This window comes from Pungitius pungitius, chromosome 15 (assembly GCF_949316345.1).
Source record: "Pungitius pungitius chromosome 15, fPunPun2.1, whole genome shotgun sequence".
In the NCBI taxonomy this organism is placed as follows: domain Eukaryota; kingdom Metazoa; phylum Chordata; class Actinopteri; order Perciformes; family Gasterosteidae; genus Pungitius; species Pungitius pungitius.
This window is the reverse complement of record NC_084914.1, coordinates 18,883,765-18,902,952: the sequence shown is the minus strand read 5'-3', so window position 1 is coordinate 18,902,952 and position 19,188 is coordinate 18,883,765. Positions and strand designations below refer to the sequence as shown.

The following is a 19,188-nucleotide window of genomic DNA, read 5'->3' as shown; positions in this document are numbered from 1 at the left end:
AGGGACCTTTTTGGAACTCTGCCCTTCAACTTGGAGGCTGTGAGAATTCTCTATATTCCGAAATATCTTTTCACATTGCAATTAACTTTGTAACTATATTACTTTTGTTAGTTATTACATTCTTTTGGATTTTAATGCGCAAGCCAATTGACTCTTTTTAACTCTTCAGGGGGACGAGGGAGCATCCTCCCAACATTCACAATGATGTTGTCAGTTCTCAATATCTAGATAATCAGAAAGGAGGAGGATCATAGGGGAGAGCTTCACAGCTGGGGAGAGTGAGGGGTCTGCACCTTTAAAGGAAAGCGGTATCTGAGGAGCAGCGATGTGGGATACCGAAGAAGGCGAAACGCTCTGAATTGCCATTATGGTTCCAATGTATTTTATAACTTTTATATGAAGGGAATTTCATATTTTTTTATATTGTTATCCTGTTAAAATAAACATACAAAGAAATTTGCAAGGGATGTAATAATGGTGACCCTCCATTAGTGGTCAAGCACAATTTTCAAGAGTCCCCTTTTCCAACAGTTTCCAATGATGGCTTCTCAGGTTGGCTTTGTGTCACTTACAAAAAATCATCAACCCCTTAATGTGTTAAGGACGGGGTACGTAGAGGCAGGCAGGAAGGACCCAAACGCAGACTCTCACGAAAAATACTTTAATAGTCAAAATCCCAAAATGTCATGATGCAATGACGTGACAAGGGGTACAAGACACACAGGGCTTAAATACACAAGGAGGTGCAGGTGATTGGACCCAGGTGGAACCAATCAGACCCGGCAGTCAATCACAGGGGGAGACAGGCCAAGGCAGGAAGTGGCAGGGACACAAGAGACATGAAAACTACAAAATAAAACATTTAACCCCAAACCGTGACATTCTAAAAGTTAAATGTCTGTTCATTAAAGTTTTTTTCACTGGACACACATAGATCTCACTGTCCAATATTGGGCGTTATGTGAAAAGTAAATACTAACAGGTGTCAATCATGTTGTAGAGTAAAACGTATTATTTCCATTTTCAAGTCAAGTACAAGGAAGATTGTACTGAGGTGCAGTACATTGAGCGCTGTGGAAAACGTGATCACATCATTCATGAGCCAATAGGGTAACCAATAATGTGGGTAATGCTTCTGGAAAGACAAAAACTGTGTAGACAACACTTTGTTCCAGGCTAACACGCTTCGAGCCAGTGGGGAACAGCAGCAGGGAGTTGGTCCGCCTGCTGTCCTGCTTTCTGATACGTGTGTAGAGTCTCCAGGTAATGTTGCACAGTGTACCGGTACCAGGAAGGTGCCGCGGTACCCTTACGTGGAAAACGGTACCATTTTGAATATTTTTTGTGCCGGTACTTCAAAGAATGCAACCAGAGAGCACTCAGTGTTCTGCTCCCTGCACGCATTGACTGGGTGGGCGGGGCTTCCAGCTCTCACATGCAACAGGCAGCTGTCACTCATGTGTCCAGCATTTGGTCATTCACAGCACGTGGCAATAAAGTCTGCATTTATGGGCCGCTAACGAAGCGCTGGAACTGACATGCAAAAATCAGCACTGATAACTGACTCGGTGGCCCATGGATCCACCAACGTGTTGATTTCAGTACCTTCAATGCTTCCCCTCACAAACGAGGTACTCTGTCGCTTTCTCTCGTTTTGTACTGTTGCATTACTGGCTGAGCCCATTGGTAAGGTGGCTGGTGTCTGGCCTAGAATCCGTTTCCGATCCGACTGATCAGTTGGGTCCTCTCTTCTAGGCGAGAGAAAACGCACTCCTCTCTTCCTCTGTGTTTCGTTTGGTCCCCCAGTCGTCCTTCCTGGCTCTCAGACGATCATTTTCCTCCGCCATCTTCCTCATTTCCGTCCTCATTTTGCTCATTTCTTCAGTAACTCTGTTTATTGTCCTGTACAAGTCACCCCCTTCAGACACAGACTGTACCATTGTTGCGATAACGTTTCCTGAAAGAGGTTGGCTTACCTGGGTGTTGACGTAGTCCATCTTAAGAATCTCTCTGGTCATTTCACAACGGAAGGGCCTCAGACACCTCTGTAGCTCCTTGCTCGTGACATTTAGCTCTCAGAACCGGATCGGATCGTCATAGTCACCTGCGTTGCTTCCTACCAGCGCCTTCACAGCCACCTCATACTGTCTGGCCCAGCAGGGAAAACTTTGCTTTTCCTCCCCAGCAAAAGGAGGTGGAAGCTCGACCTTGACCTTGCTGGTGAACGGCCGATCCCCGCGCACATTGTAACCCAGCTGGTCTTCCTCCCATTTCCACATTTTTTTTCTACTGTCACGAGACGTCCCCGCTCTTACACCGTGCCGAATGTTCCCCTTGGGCGAGTTTTAAACTAAATGCGTGTTAGCAGTGGCTAACGTTTGCTAGCTGGCTCTCACATAGATGAACGATCTTCATCTTCAGTGCTGGTTGCCAGTAATCCCGGGCTGCCATGTTCCAACCAGTATAAGCCCGTTTTTACATTGCCTGATTTGGCCCTGGTTTGGCAGCCACCAACGGGCCAAAGCCTGTTTCAGTACTGGTTGGCAATAAACCAGGCTGCCATGTCCCAACCAGTTTAGGCCCGTTGCTGCAATGACAGATTCAGCCCAGGTCTGGAACCCATCCACGGGACAGAACCTGTTTTACTGCTGGTTGGCAATAAACCCGGTGGCCATGTCTGTAACAGCTACATCTGGGCCAGATATGGCATGAATGAAATGGGCCAAAGCTGGCTCACATCTGGCCGCATCGAGCCAGAACACAGCCGAGCTAGCCGACACTCAGTCCGCTGGCTACCTGGGATACCTGGTTCGACACTTGAAAAAACAACTTTAGCCAGAAAACATTCCATGCAAATCCGTCCTGGCTGTGCAAAGGTTTCCTGGCACACGGCCCTAAACAAACTTACAGCTATTGGTCCGCCCAGATCTAAACTGATGTTTCTAGACAGAGAAGTAAACCTACGGGTGATGTATACTCTAATGTAGCTCTAAATCTACTCCCCACTCACTGTGAACAAAAGAGGAAACTAGTGATTAGTCCAAATTATAAGGATCCACAACACTCACAAATCATCCTTCCTGGAAAACTGACAGTTTCTCTCAAACAAACCATACCAACTCACAGTACAAAACCCAGCAGGCCATCTTACATTTGTCGGTTTTCACGGAAATAATGGATTTATTCCATTTATTAAATGAGTAACGGCTACCGGACTTCTTACTTCCTGGTCTGTCTCTCTATCATCTAACGGTGTCAAGGGGATTTGGTTTTTTTTTTTTTGCTTTGCTAGCTAATCAAAATTTCAAGTGTCATTTGATGCTCTACCCATTTCGTCTGCTAAGTGGCTGGGGAAGCTGACTATCGTTTGCGCGTCCCTGTGTATTACATTACATTACATTACCTTACATTACTCAGGCTATACAGTATTCAGGCTGATTAGACGATTCAGTAGTGGTGAAATTGTCACACCTGAACGTCAAGTTGGGATTTTGTCGTGTCTCCACGTTTATTTTGTGAGTTCCTGTTTCATTTTGGAAATGAACTCTCCTTGTTTCAGGTCCCTTGCCCTTCCTCATGTGTCCCCAGTCTGATTGTCTTCCCTGATTCCTGTCTGTGTCCACCTGTTCCCACACTCCCCTCCATGTGTCCTCATAGTCCGCGTCTCCCCTTGTCCTGTGCCACTGTGTCAAGTCCTTTCGTCTTGCACACCCGCCTCATGTTAGTATCAAGTCCAAGTCATAGTTTTGTCTGTCCCGAACCTTGTTATAGATTCCTGATTTGGCCTTATGCTGTTTATCGCTCCACAGCTCTTTGAATTATTTCAGAGCCCTTTTGTTAGTGGTTGATTATTCTCTTATTTCCTCGGTAAGAGAGACTTTGGTTTAGCATTTTTAACTATTCAGCTCTTCGAGTTATTTCAGAGCATTTTGTGATGTCCTTGTAGTTTAATACCTCCCTCGATAAGAGATTGTTGACTTTGCAGCTCTTGGAGTTAAATCAGAGCATTTTTAGTTCTACTTTGGTATTTTCTCCTTTCCTCGCTAAGAGAGAGTTTGGTTTGCTTCCCGTCATTTAGTAGTGCCCAGCTTTATTCATTTAGCCAGAGCATTTCCCCGTTCATCCCTCTCCCATATATTGATATATTTCTTCACCAGTAACATAAGCAGATTTTTATACATCATAGCTCTCACATTCCCCTTTATGTATCATATAAATTGTCCAAAACAGACCAAGCAGTTCCAGTTATTACACATTTGTGTCGTGTGTGCCATTTCCGGAGCAGAGGCTATTTACTAAAAGGTTTAAGAGCCGCAAAACAGAGGTGGCTTCCATGAGAGGCAGTTTCTTTACATACAGCGGAATTCATAATTAGGCGCACTCTCATCCCATGTCTTTATGGGATAATAATATTTAATGAAATGGGATTTAATATGAATGACTATTGATGTTTTGATGATGGTTTACGCTAGAGTAGAAAGTGTGACAACCCACCCTGTTCCCTTCTCTCTCCTTTCTGGCACACTAATTCATTTTAACCAGTGACAGTGATTTAGTTTAGTACTATTTAGTACTACCTACAGCAAACTATTCCACTTCTTCCCCTAGTAATGACCCACTGACAGTTGTTGTTCATGAATGGGTTTTAACAAACACATATTCCTCTGTTCACAATGTGTTGTCTTTTGTTTTCCACAAAACAGCTATTAACCCCGTCTTCAGCTCGCCTCCTCTGTGTTGGTATATGGGATTAGACCCCAGATGACTTGGCACTGGTCCAGTCAAGTTTACAACATGAATTTTAAAATGGCCCCAGTGATATTTGGTTTGTAAGCTTCCCCTGACCGGAAGCTAATATCATGGATTACGGCAACAAGCAATGCAGAATTCAAGTTCTTATCAGCATATCTTCCTGAAAGTTGTCCTGTATTTAAGTGGACATTGGGAGTGATGCATGTTTACATGTTTTTAGATGACGTGCTCATCGGCGGCTTGCAAAGAATTTACATCAGCGAAATACAAGAAATCCAAGGGTAGTCAGAACCATTTATCTTCAAATAAACAAATATGGAAAGTGCTTCTAATGCACTGGTCCGGCTACGAGACATATTGTCATGACCCAGCAGGTTGTGGATGTCTAATAATGCAGCTTGGTCAATACTACGTGTCTGACACTGATGCTTTATAGTAGATGTATACAATGCACCCATCAGCAGTATTAGCATGCTAGGCAACTGATTTAGATTAACATGCTAGATATGAATCAGGAATCACGAAACATTTATTACCAAAATATGTCAGACATACAAGAGAATTTGACTTGGCGCATAACAACAGACATTTAAACAATGGACAACAAGACAGATAAGACATAGTGCAGGAGGAATACAATATATTGCTATGGGTTAGTATATAAGGCTATAGCTAGTTTAAAAATAAAGGAAATAAAAAAAAAATTAAGTTAAAAATAAAGTGCACCAGCCAATAGTGTCCCTAGTGCCACTTTTCAACTGGCCCACCTCATTACAGCCACCTGGTGTCAATTATCAGCAGCGTCACCCAATGACCTGGCAACTCTATGTACTGCTACACTGACTTTAGGTGGTCCAGAAGGTGCGTCCCGAATGTCACCAAATAGAGGGTCAGAGAGTATTCAGACCTGTTTTTCAATAAACATGAAAACAGCTCTATGTTCAGATGCTTCCAGTATGTCATGTGCAACAGTCCTCCATCGCTCTCTCAGTTTAAATGGCAGCTTGGACATGACAGCTCTCATGGTACTTGGAATGTCCAATTCCCTCATGTCATGCAGCTTCTTCATAATATTACAACAAGAACGCAGAAAAAGAGAGTACGCTTGTAATTCATTTACTTCCTCTGCCTTTATTGCAGTCCAAGCCAACACCCTTTCAGTGCAGTGGTGATCTGATACTCATTGCCAAAGTGTTCCTGCAGCAGCCGCTTTGCTTGAGTAAAGCCAAACTCTGGAGCCATATGCTGGCAGCTCCCAACCTGTCCCCTTGGCTGCCCTCTGGTGAACTGTTCGAGATAATACAAGCAGTCACCTCTGCTGACCTTCTCCTCCACTTGCTCAGATGCTCGCTTAAAGGAAATGTATTGAAGAGGATCCCCATCAAATATTGGAATATCACGTCCCGGCAATAACATGAAACGCTGCTGTTATTTCATTCTGCCTTGCCATTATGGCACAGATGTTTCCAAATTGCCTTTCATCCGCTGACTGAGAGACCAACAGTGTGGGTTCCAAAGGCTGTGAGGATGCCTCCCATTGCACTGTGCATGGCTGACTAGCCTCCTGTGGTAGCATAGCAACTTGTGGAGGGTCATATGTTGGCAGTGACCAATTTTTTGGCTGTTGTTTGCTCTGCTTTACAGCTCTGTACTCTTTTGCCATCGGGTTGAGACTATTAGAAGCTGTTGCCTTTTTTTGCTCGTCCAGGTAGGAGTTCCTTGCACTTTTAGAACCACTTTGAGCGCCAGCGGCCTGTAGCACTGCTAATTTAGCAGCAGCTGCAGCTAACTTTGCTTCCGGCTCGAGCTGTTCCTTTTTCCTTTTAACCGTAAGTTAACATCGCTGCCCAGATGCCAGGACTGCGATAAGGACACACAACCAGGACGTGGATGAAAGAAGGCAAATTTTCTTCAAAATAATGATTTGCTTTGTGGGGCTTTTGAATTAACAACACTGATATACAGAATTGTTTTAATATGATGTCCTTATTATGTTAAACTGTTTGGAATAAATGTTAAATATTAAACTGTAGTTAAAAGTTATAATGCATGTTTGATACCATTTTTTTGCATTGAACCATCCTGGGATGAAACTGCTTGACTGGCCCTACCAAAAAGAAAATCCCCCCAGCTGCCACTGGTATTGTGTTTTTATCACAGAAAAACTGGATTTGAGTTTGATTATAATTGTTGAATGGGAGTATAGCCTGATTGAATTGTGAACTAGTTATTATAATAATAATATCTATTTTATAAAAATGCAAAACCCTCTAATAGGCCATGGTTTAGTTAACAACAATCTAAACCGTATAAAAGCTGCATTACTCTTGCAAAGTGCCTTTATTATTGAAAGGGCAATTACATTTTCTTCTCCCTTTTCAAATAAGATCCAGATATAAAAATGTTATTTTTCTTAAAGCCATGAACATAGAGGACCTCATGTTTTCCTGTGTTACTTGCAAATACTTACTAGTAGATGGAAACCATGGAGTATGTTTAGTAAAACGCTGGCACTAGATCAAAGCTGACAGGCAATCTTCAACACTCTGAGTCCTAAATTACAGCCCTTCTACTGAGCGTCAAGCTTAATTCCCTTACCGAGTGTAATGAAATGATTACACATGACACCTCCAATTGGTGCTTTTGAAACTCTGCCCAATACAGAATCTCCCTGTTACACGGGCTTGAAAATACACATGAAATGTAAAAGAAATTGGCATGGCGACATTCAGCAGGAAAATTACTTTTGCTGCAAAAATGTTCTGTTCTTGTGTTATTAATTATTATTAAGATGATAAAAAAAAGTTTAAAAAATAGACATTTTACAAAAAAGAAGTCTTAAATAAAAGCACTCCTTCAGATGTGTTATGTTTATGTGGTTAAGGAGCCTCCTGCAGCAGAAGAGATCAGGCAAGCGTTAGGCCCCCCCCATGGCGGCGTTATCGGTCTGGCCTGCGTAACGAGCTTGACATCGTTGCTGTAAAAGAAGCGGACCTAACAATGTACCCTCTAACACATTTACTTACAAATGCCATTTTAAATTAAAAAAACAGCACTAGCTGTATTTAGATGTGGCGTATACATTTACTTAACTCGCATTATGGTAATAATTGAATGAATAAGCTTCAAGTGAACACGGGGGTGTGTTTCGGAGTGTGTGCGTCTGTGAGTGTAGTATTACATTTAGTGACTTGATCATTAAGTGCATTTCAACTATAGTATAGAGAATGAGTTAAAACAAATCTTGTTCAATTTTCTGATTGGATATTTCTTTATTTTTATAAACTATGATTCTGTTCAAGGAGCAACCTGTACTTTCTAAGGTATCTTTGCTATGTGAATTTGCAGTTCTGTTTTAGAATAAACGGTTGGAAATTAAAGCTTTTTAATGCTGTATTTTTATCTGATTAATCCTAATCAACCGATTAATTGATTATCCAAAATAATTGTTAGTTGCAGCCCTATACCACAGGGTCTTTTGAAGGTCTCTTTCATCTCAGCTGCCACTGCCCCTTGATCAGGTCCAGGGTGGTGACGAACACAGACCTCCCCACTCTCTCAAGAAACTCATTGATCCGGAGCATCGGATAGGATTTGAATTCCAAAACTGCATTGAGGTACCTGAAATCAATGCAGAACCTTATTGAACTATTCCTTCAATGGAACTAACACCACCTGGACTGCAACACTCACTGGTCAAGGTTTGAATTATTCCCAGCTGTAGCATCAGTTTAATTTCCTCCTTGAGCTTGGCCCCAACTGTTATACCACGTTTAACGTGGAACAGCACTTTCCTTCAAGTGGACTTCATGGTGGACCAGTTTTGTGAAGCCTGGGGTCTGTTGGAAAACCTCTGAGTGAATTAATGCGTTAATTTTCACCTTCGGAGGAGGACACAGGTTGAAAAATCACACAAACTGGCTTCAAAGATAATGTTGGGAAACAACTGTACTCTCTCTTTCTACACAGGGCACAGGTCAGGATAATTTACTGGAAGCAGATCTGATCATCAACAAATGAGACGTCAGGCATCCAAAGAGACTTGTGCTGCTCAGACAGTGGGGCCGGATAGAGAAAAAAGACGGGGTGCTTGATAGCAACATCTGCTGCTCTAACAGAGAGGTTTTTCAGATGGTGTTAACCACGTCACGTACGGTATCAACTACATCAGTGGTCACTAACCTTTTTAAGCCAAAGATCCCTGACCTCTGCCATGGTGACAGGCAAGATCTACCTATTCAGGTGTTGAGTGAATAAGACTGTACTTACAACTTGAGGCTTTTTATTTGGCCTAGTTGTAATTGATTTTGGTCCAGCTTTCAAATTGATGTGACCGTTAAAGGAGCTCCGTCAACTTTTTTTGAGCTACTGAGGTGTTTCTACCTCCGGGATGACCTGGATGCGTGGTTGATGGGTCCTTTCTGCATGTTGCTGTTCTCGCAATGTTGTGTTGGAAACATTGGGTTGAATCCACAGTTACATTTAGAATGCATTTATTCTATTTTTAACGTGCAACAGTTCCTGGCAGGTATACAAACATCTGGTTTGGTTGTCAAAACTGTTTGCCCTTGCAGAGTCAAACACCTGACAAACCCTAAAAAACCCAAGCTAATATGTGTTTAGTGGACCTGGGCCACCCAATGTACACAAAGGGGAACACAGTTCCAACGTCACCCGTATTTGGCTCTGACAGTGATCAAGAACACTACATTTTTTAACATAAAAAATAAATGATTTGTGTGGTGGCAGGGTGTGGTTAGCTCAGCTGCAGAGGGGAGGGAGCGTGGAAGTGGTCCGGTAAGTAGTTAATGCACAGCTGATCAGGACTGATTGTCTCCCCTTGATGAACAGTGAGTGGGCCTGACAGAGGACTCGACCAGATGCTCAGGGACGCAGCCAGAGAGAGGCGCCGACAATAGAGAGAGTCAACAGACCTATTTTCACAAAAAAAAAAAAAAGAAGTGGTAATGCACCGTGTGTATCTGTCCATGAACCACAAAATGAACAATAAGTAACACATTTTCTATGAGCAGGCTGGATTAACTAAGAATATGTACTGTTATATTTATCAGCTTAACACAACATTCTCAGGCCAGTGCAACTAATGTAAGTGCAGTTCGGGACCCATGTTAATAATGTATATTCTCGTATCTGGTAGCAGAAATTGAAGTCAGTTTTCCTTAATCTACAAAAGCGTCCTCGAACACACCGTCTAAGACACGTAGCCGTGTGATTGGTCGGTGCCCTATCAGTGTGGAACACGATTGGTTGACCAGCCCGGTGCCTAACTGAACGTGGCTCCATACTGGCTGAGCACGTGGAGACACATCAGCTTCCCTTACAAGCGCGTCAAGTCAGGAGGAAGTAGGCACCGGAACAAGATGAGTTGTTGGGCCTTCAACATAAAAGCATGAGCCGCCGTGTATGCAATACGCCATAAGAAGATTACGTAGTGCAGGAATCCCACTTTAGCAAATCATTTTGCACTTACTGTGACTTCTCATGTTTCATGTTGAGTGGTATCTCCGTAAGTCTTTTGAGTGTGTTAATAGTGAAATACTCAAGAATGGCAAAATATTATTTAATGAGCATTTGACTTTGAAATTCAAGACCGGAATATACAAACTAGTAGGGGAGTGTGAATGAACCTGCCCGTGAGATAATAAACATGTACAGAAAAAAAGTAGTTCTTGACAGCTCCTCGTTTTAACTTCATCGCTGAACCTCGGCAGGTAAGAGACGCCGCGTGCCAGCGGAGTAGCTCGCGTTACGTCACAGTGGGTATGCTACTACGAAATACAGCCATTCAATTTGGTCTTGCACAATGGTCAACACTCCTGCGGCCAAACACATAAGTTAGTGAAATATCTTTTAGTTTTTGTATTGAGTCAGCCCACAATACGGCAGGCACCCAAGCACGACGCGTCGGAACCAAATGCAAACTAACGTTACTTCAAAGCTGCACTTCATTGTCACCTATTTGCTTTGAAGTTGCTTCAAACATGTATTCTAAGACGTCTTCAACAGAACACCTACACCTCCCGGGATAAGCGGTGGACCAGTGCCGTACGTCCCTACTGGTTTTTGGACCCACTGGTTCGCCCACGCGTGGGTGCTTATGTTTACTTAACAGCAGCATCTGTTTTCTGCCTCGGTCTCCGGATTCGTCACACATTCACAGACAAATAGCTGGAAATGTTGAATGTGAGTTACTGATGGGCAGGTAGCTCCTGTCATCAGTGTGTGAATGGGTGAATGATGACATGAATCGTTAAAGCGTTTTGAGTGGTCAGAAGACTAGAAAAGTGCTGTACAAGTGCAGTCCATTTACTGTTGAACCTCACTGTCAGTACAGGTCAAACTCGAAAAATTAAAATATTATGCAAAAGTTCATTTATTTCAGTAATCTAACTTAAAAGCTGAAACTAATATATTATATAGACTCGTTTCAAGCAAATTAAGATATTTGTAGCCTTTATTTGATATCATTTTGGATGATTATGGCAAACCGCTTATGAAAACCCCAAATTCAAAATCTCAGAAAATCTTCAGCAGGTCCTGCTGGAAAATGAAGTCAGCATCTCCACAAAGCTTGTCTGCTGAAGGAAGCGCTCTAAAATGTCCTGGTAGACGGTCAAGTTGAATTACTGAAATAAATGAACTTTTGAGCGATATATTTGAGTTTCACCTGAATAACATTCTGCCTGTGATCCTAGGTTATCCATATGGCCTCCTGGATTATTCAGATGACTGTGATGATGCTGTCTGTCTTCAGCAGCCAGGCAAAGAGGGACAAGGAGCTCTACTGCTCTGGTAAGTCACTTGTTATGGAGGACAGAAAATGACTGAATAAGTATAAATAAATCCTTAAATACATGTATACATAAATGCAGAAATATTGAAATGCCAAAATACATGCTAAAATAAATAAATTAAAGAATAAATACATGCTGAAAATAAAAAGCATAATTAATATATGTATCAATAAATAAATAAAAGTTGATAATCAAACCGGCCATAAACCATTGCATATCATAGATTTACTTCTACATTTATGCTAATGAGGTGGAAGGTCCTTACCTCTGTCTGAAGCAGAATGGGTCGCTCCTGGTCTACTCTTACCAACTCTTAGCACCTATTTCAACATGGCATCTTTTTTATTTATTTATATTGTTCTCCATAACTAGTATTCTAAGTGAATGATAATACTGATGCTAATTTGACCATCTGTATAGATGCTCAATCTTTCAAGTTTGTCATGTTGTTTCTGAGCCTGTTGTTTTAAAAAGATACTTCAAAAGGCTCTCTTCTTATAATATTTAAATCAGATTATTGGTATTAATGGAATTAATTAATTAGAATTTAACAATAATCCATCACACATGTATACAATTTGAATAGTGTTTGAAAGTATTGTGAAGTATGAAAACAGGCAGTGATACTGAGGTCCGATAATGCAGAATCCCCCTGGAGTCCAGACACTGGTGGTGGGGGGGGGAGACGATGCAGTCCACTGGTGAATGAGGAGCATGACTGTGCTGCTAACTCAAGTTTGACAGCAACAATGTGATTGGCTCAGGGCAACTATGCAGAACAGGATTGGTTCATTTGAAGTGCATGCCTTCAATCGGTTTATTGCAGTGAAATAGATTGAATGAGAGTATATTATCAAAAAGGACTGTGTTTGACCCTCTTTTAATTAGTAACTCATCTTCCATCCAATATTCTATGTATCAGAAACTCAGCTGTAGGTCATCATACCAGTTCTAAGTTCTATAGTTACCAGGGATGACCTTTTGAATAACATCTAAACATCTGCACTGATCACTATCTGTGGCTCACTATGAGCTACAGCTTGTTAGTTATCACTGAGGCTTCTGTGTTTTCCAGCCTGCAAGGCAGTTGTGGACGAACTGAACTACTCAGTCAGTCAGGTGGACCCAAAAAAAACCATCAACGTGGGCGGCTTTAGACTCAACCCGGATGGAACCATGAAAGACAAGAAGGTACAATACACTGATGTGGTGGTAAAGATGCTACTGTGTCCTCACTCTCTGTTTAATGTGATGATTGAACTAAATGCTAATTCACACTTTTTAGATTTAGAAATAACATTATCAATGTTGAATATTCAAAGTCAATGTGATGTTAAAATCCACTACATGGTGTGGTTGTGGTGACCTGGTGTTGACCAGTACAAACACTGGGTTATGAGTGGACTCCTCCTAAATGGAGAGGGTGAAGTGTATGTGGCAGTTTACACTATTTCTTACTTACTCCACTCATCGTATCTCTGGGGACAAAAGTATCTGACAGAACAGCCCAGATGGGGTTTGGAACTACTGTTGATCTCCATAATGGATACTGCATTTATGCCAAGTGTCCTCCATGATGCTGTGGATGTTGCTGTCTGTGTCATTGTTGGCTTCTCATTAAGCCGTGTGTCCTCTAAACAAATAAAAAGCAGTAGGTTGGCATTACAAATAGAAGTTATGCCAACACTCAGTGTAATATATTGGAATGGACACATGCAGGATATCAAGTTGCTACATGTTTAAATATATATGAATATTCATGAATATAAATATTTGTTTTTGTCAGGGCAACATGTTCTATCAAAAGTATGTGGATGTGTGAACTAAATGTCTGTGTCAGTAGGCTTTTTGTCTCGTTTACAAGAACTCTGATCGGCATCCTGGTGAAATGAGTTAGTTGTTGTCATGCTGTATTCACCAGGCCAGAATAGCGTGGTTCTTCAGGAGAGGAGCTCCTCCTCTGCCCTTAGCTGACACTAACCTCCACCTGCTGCATTGTTTGGTCAATCAAATGTTACTGAGCCCCAGAAGAAGCCAAACCTTGATCCCATGCCCTCTTGGCTCCCTCCTTTTCAGGAGCTTTTGACCCAATGTGAATTGGAGAGGGAGGGATGTCACAGCTTAGATGCCATCAGTGAGGAGGATTTGCAGGTTTTAAGTCTCTGCTCTTTGGCCTCCTCCCAGTAGGACTTCCTGGGGGCACGGGGTGGCTCCGTGCCACAAAGGTTTAACCTGCAACAATGACACATTTAAGGCTTCCAAAGACATTGAACTTTGTGTGTGTGTGTGTGTGTGTGTGTGTAATATTTTTTCACCCCGCTTCAGATGCTCATGCTAAACTCAGCACTCCGTGTCCTGACTCTGGATGGATGTTGATCTTGTATCTGATCTTGAGAAAAGGATGGCCAATCTCTTGGAAGCACTGTGCCTGGCGTCAGCTGCTCTCCGTCCTCTTCCACATTCACACACTAAGCAGCTCTGGGCACTGACTTCATGCTATGGGATGCATGCCACAGATACATACAAATGGCTTCACTTTTTCTCTCTTGCCATTATGCTGTGATATTATTATCATCAACCATTATCGTGAACCCTCTTATTCACAAATATGTGCAATAAATGGCATAATGGTCCAAATGACATTTCAGCTTCCCCTCTTCACCGCTTTGAATATCATTATTAATATATGGGTCTTTATTGGTCCATAACACAAGGACAATGAAATTGAAAGGGTCCTATCCACAGCGGTGCAATAATGGCTCCCTATCCAATGGGAATTGAATGGACGATAGCATCCCTGAGAAGCCTATTCTCTGGCCCAACTGGTCTCCCCCCCCACCACCACCACCACCACTGCCCCCCAGCCCCATTCTTCAAACAACACTGGGACTGACAGCTCCCTTTCACAGGACTCCGACTGGCGAGGAAGGGGTTTAATTCTAAACCATTTTGTATCATGGCATGATAAAGACTCAGACCCGAGCCTGGGCTCAGATGGGCCCACGTGCTTTTATTGTCGGGTCGGGGGAGTTGTGTTTTTATGGGTTTTGGAGATTGAGGATTTAGGTTGAGTTTAAATTTCAAACGAAGTAAGCAAACATAAGGCATTTGATAGAAAGTGTCAATGACCTTATTGTGACTTATGTTGGTCTATCCACTGAATAGAATCCCCACCATTGATTGAGAAAGTAAATAATGAAAAAACAATCACCTCCACCAAATATGTTTCAAAGAATGTGCCAGGCGAGACATGATCACTCATTTTAGCCACTCAGAGGAGGGGTCAGAATCTGAAAAGCTGATTTTGATTGACAGGTGAACCTCATCGTCATTGGCCTGCCTGACCTACATCCCTCGGTGCTCGCCCTCCACCCTTTGGCCCGGTGCTGTAACACATTCTGTGGACCAGCCAACTTCCTTCCTCCTCAGCACAAGAGTAGTGTCAAGCTCAAGGCATCTTCTGCTGCATTAACCTCAAGTTAACAGTGTGTGTGTGTGTGTGTGTGTGTGTGTGTGTGTGTGTGTGTGAGTGAGACAAAGGGTTCAGAGAATAATAAATCGGCACTGTTACAAAATCCAGTTTAAAACCCCTCTCCTCTTCCTCACTGCTCATCACCCTCCCCTCCCCCGAGCCCACCCTGCCACCCTTTGAACAAAGAAGACCAGGAAGATCTCCTCCTTTTGATCATTGGAGGATGGAGGGGATGAACGGGCCAAAGAAGCAGCAGCAGAGGCCGTGCAGGCCTGACAAAATAAGTTTTTACCATGCACTTGGCTTCTGTGGAGGCCTCCTGCTCCCCCCACACCCACCCATTTGGTTTTTCTCAGCCTTGGAGGTGTAAAGAGCAACGCCCTTCGCCCCCGCATCCCCCGGTCGTCACCCCTGTCACCCGATCTCCTTGCGGGGATGGCGGGTGCAGGGCGCTGCACCTGCCTTAGCCCCCGTCTAGACACCGCCGCCTCACTGTTTTGTCCTGAATGGAGGCAGAGGAAGAGGACGTGGCGTGTTTAAGGAGAGGTGAGGAGGGGGTGCGCTCAGGTTAAAAGTCGGAGGTTGGCGGGTTGGAGGGTAAGGGTTGTAAGTGAGGATGAAGAAAACCCAGCGGAAACAAGAGGTCACCCTGCTGACCCACACGGAGCCCTGTGGTGAAACAGAGCTGACACCCGGGCAACCCGGCCTCTGAGACGTTTCCTTTCTCACCATTAGCGTACCTTTAGCGCCATTTGGTTGCCATGGCTGCGTCATGTGTACCGTCTGATATTTGCAAGCATGTATTTCAAAGGAAATCCATTCTTTTACTTGTTTCTTTACAATAAGTCCAGCTTTGTCTGTTTGTGCTTCCCCAACATTCAAAGGCATACTTGTTCTCCCTCTCAGGTCCCTCTGGCTCGCTCAGAGACTCACCTCAGCGAGCTCCTGGAGGGGGTCTGCGAGAGCATGGGTGACTACGCCGTCCACGTGGACCCGGACACGCGGGTCAAACAGTTCTTGAGGTTTGCTCCCAGGAGCAGCGGGGCCACCGGAGACTTCCCCGACTTCAAGAATTTCCAGTTCGACGGACCCGAGGCCTCCAACGCCCTGAAGTTTGCAGTGAGTGCAAGAGGCATGATGCCAGTTTGTCTTAGGAGTAGAAGTGGAGAGTGGCTCAGGGACACGTTGGAGGAGCAGGGCTTCACCACATAACTACTTTACGATGTCCTTAATGAATCAGTTCACTGATGAAACTGATACTTTCAAATAGTACTTTACTAAATTGGCTTTCTATATAAACATTAAAGGAATGTTTAAAACCCTCAATAAGCATTGGATATGTCGCACTTGCACTTAAATATATATATGTTTATAATATTTACAAAATGAGAAAAAAGTGACACTTTTGTTACAGAAAAACATATTTTTTGGAGTCTACTGGGAATAGTTGTAGTATCTACTTGTTTCAGCATTGTCCATCGATAGATCAGTCCTCAGGTGTTGTACATATATCATCTTTTAATCCATAACGAGTCAGGTTTGACCTTGCCTTTTGGGTCACTTGGTTCAGGTCATAGGCCATAGTTAGAGGGACATTAACTGATGACATCTTGAGTTTTGTTGTTCCTAGCAGAGCATTGTATTTCTCTTGTATGTGACTTGCTCAATGTCACATCTGTAATATAGTCATATGGAAAACGTCTAATGTTGTGAATCAGTTAGATGTATATACTCATGTGTGATCAGTTTAAATGTCTTGAAGGATCTTGAGCTTTCGGATTCAAGATGCTGTCTTTACTAATACGTTGACCCTCACATTGAAATGCCATTTACACAGCAGTCCGGTGGCTGCTTTCGTTAGCAGGTGCTACTTGTGAAAGAAGCATTCTAATTCCTCCGGGACTACTTGCTTGAATGTGAATGGAGTAAACTCGTACCAGGTAGAAGTCAATAGAAGTGAATGTGAGTCGTCATGGCGTTGGGACGGGGGACTGGTGTAAATGGTGAAGGGGAAACATGGCCCTGCTCTGTGTGTGTGTGTGTGTGTGTGTGTGTGTGTGTGTGTGTGTGTGTGTGTGTGTGTGTGTGTGTGTGTGTGTGTGTGTGTGTGTGTGTGTGTGTGTGTGTGTGTGTGTGTGTGTGTGTGTGTGTGCGTGTGCGCGTGTGCGTGCATGGCGGAGCCTCAGGCCAAGTCTTCTCTCTGCGCTTGTTTTTCTGTCAGTGTGAGAGCGTCGTGGAGGAGCTGGAGGATGAGATCATCTCCCTGTTCAGCCAGGACGTGGAACATGTGCACCAGGAGCTATGCAGCAGAGTGTCAGGTACCAAGCCGCTACCGTGCACCCATTCTCTACCACATACATCTAAATCACTCCTTACATTAAGTCAAATCAGATTATTAGCATAATGTGGAGAGATGATAGATGCTGGTTTCTCCAGAGCTGAATGTATTTCCATTCACCAAGAAATAGGAAGCTAGTTTTGTAAAATGTACTCATCTGTGGTTATTTTGCTTATTTTCCCTGTTGGGTTCGGCTTCAACAGCCTTATGAAGCAACAAAGTTAGAATGTGACTCAGCTAAAAGCCACAAGACAATGAAACTGAGACGAGACGTGTTACAAAATAACAACCTATTTATTAAAATGAATGATCTCAACAGCATTGTTCATCCTTCTGTCTATGATTTCAGGCTACTGTACAGACAGCCATCACAGCAACCAGGAGCTGTAGCGCTGTGGGGGTTTATTGGAAGTTGGGACCAGTTTTGTAACAGACGACATGAAAGCCCTTTACAAATGTGTTTTACACATTGTTGTCAATCTTTTAAAATAAATAGAAGAAATCTTTGTGTGTGTGTTGTCATTGGCCTCAGACCAGCTGCTGCTTCTGGTTGGTGTGTTGCGTTCCTGTTGGCCCATGATCACGCCTACAGCCTGGCCCATTGTGGAAGGGGGCTTTGTTTTTGCTATATTTGCATGATTTTAGGCAGTGGGACTCCAGAGCTTTGAGCTGCAGCAGAAACATTCGTTGAAGAAGGCACTAGACTGAGCTGCAGCTATTAGCCAATCGTAGACGATTAGTCAAGCTAAACGTCTTCTGGTTCCAGTTTCACATCACTGGCACTCTAATCTGGACTAAAGGATAAATCAAGATTATTATTTCAGTTTATTTTACATTAGTTTGCGTTGTTTGTTTATTATTATGATTGACAATGATGACATTGGTATTGTAAACAATGTGATAATTGTTGGTGGAATGCAGTGTGAGTTTGATTTGGGTTTGAATGATTAAGAAGCGTTGAGCTTTTGGATGTGAACAGTCCTCGTAAAGATCAGCAGGCACACAGACAGCAGCCAACGTTGAACGATGCATTCTGATTGGACAGTTGTAGCAACAGCTGCTTGATGATTGGTCAGACCCTGGGGTCATCCTGAACATATTCAAACCTTACTCAAATGAACCTCACAGCGTTACAACTACATTTCAGCAATGTAGCACTTTTAAAACAGTGTTTGTGCAACCTTCACATGGGCAGAATTGTAAAAGGAGCCTGTTTAGTCTCACTTGTTCTCCAACCATCCCCCACCAGGAGGGTGTCATTGGGGGGCCACGCTTCACAGGAAGAGGCTGCTGTGAGGTGCAGTTGGTTACTGGTTGTGTCGTAATCAGGCTCCTCCCTCTATTTCATTCCACAAATGAAAGGTGGATATCACTGATATCATCATGCATGTTGTGGATCAGTCTGAAGCTGGAGATTCTAAAATCAGACTCTAACCTGCACACACACATGGACTTTACACATTATAAATCTGTCAATAAATACACAAGAATGTCACAGATTCGTTCAGACTTCTGTAGACCAACTAGGTCAGATCTGGATCGCTGACCTTCACGATCTTAATGTGGATGATTCGATTTATTTCAATGTGATTTAAAAAAAAACGATTGGCTTGTGTTCAATTTGTTTGTTATTTGTATGTAGATCAGAACACGCATTCATGAGTCCCTAAAATAACACACATTTAAGTAAATCTTCGTAAAGTCTTCTTTGTTAAAATAAATGCGGTCATATGTATGTATTTGACATTGATGGTTACCTCGGGCCTTTCTGGCATGTGGTGTAGCACTGCTATGCAGCACATGGGTACTTT

The 19,188-nt window shown here is 43.0% G+C and overlaps 1 protein-coding gene across 2 annotated transcripts; it reads left to right on the top strand.

Moving 5' to 3' along the window:
* The first annotated feature begins 10,336 nt into the window (after window positions 1–10,336).
* On the top strand, window positions 10,337–17,883 carry cnpy1 (canopy FGF signaling regulator 1). 2 transcript variants are annotated; one of them, XM_037459143.2, is made up of 6 exons: window positions 10,337–10,484; window positions 11,469–11,565; window positions 12,643–12,758; window positions 15,946–16,158; window positions 17,261–17,357; window positions 17,727–17,883. In XM_037459143.2, exons 2-6 carry the CDS (start codon window positions 11,478–11,480, stop codon window positions 17,765–17,767), a joined length of 555 nt encoding a protein of 184 aa, XP_037315040.2. In that variant the 5' UTR covers window positions 10,337–10,484; window positions 11,469–11,477; the 3' UTR covers window positions 17,768–17,883. The 2 variants fall into 2 exon arrangements, with proteins under 2 accessions (XP_037315040.2, XP_037315041.2); XM_037459144.2 differs by lacking the exon at window positions 10,337–10,484 and adding an exon at window positions 10,510–10,533.
* Window positions 17,884–19,188: the final 1,305 nt, after the last annotated feature.

Bases quoted from the DNA above. Each gene is read 5' to 3' on its own strand.
- cnpy1 (XM_037459143.2), top strand. From the start codon at position 11,478: ATGGCCTCCTGGATTATTCAGATGACTGTGATGATGCTGTCTGTCTTC. The intron at 16,159-17,260 runs GTGAGTGCAAGA...TTTTTCTGTCAG, and splicing joins CCAACGCCCTGAAGTTTGCA to TGTGAGAGCGTCGTGGAGGA. The intron at 17,358-17,726 runs GTACCAAGCCGC...CTATGATTTCAG, and splicing joins GCTATGCAGCAGAGTGTCAG to GCTACTGTACAGACAGCCAT.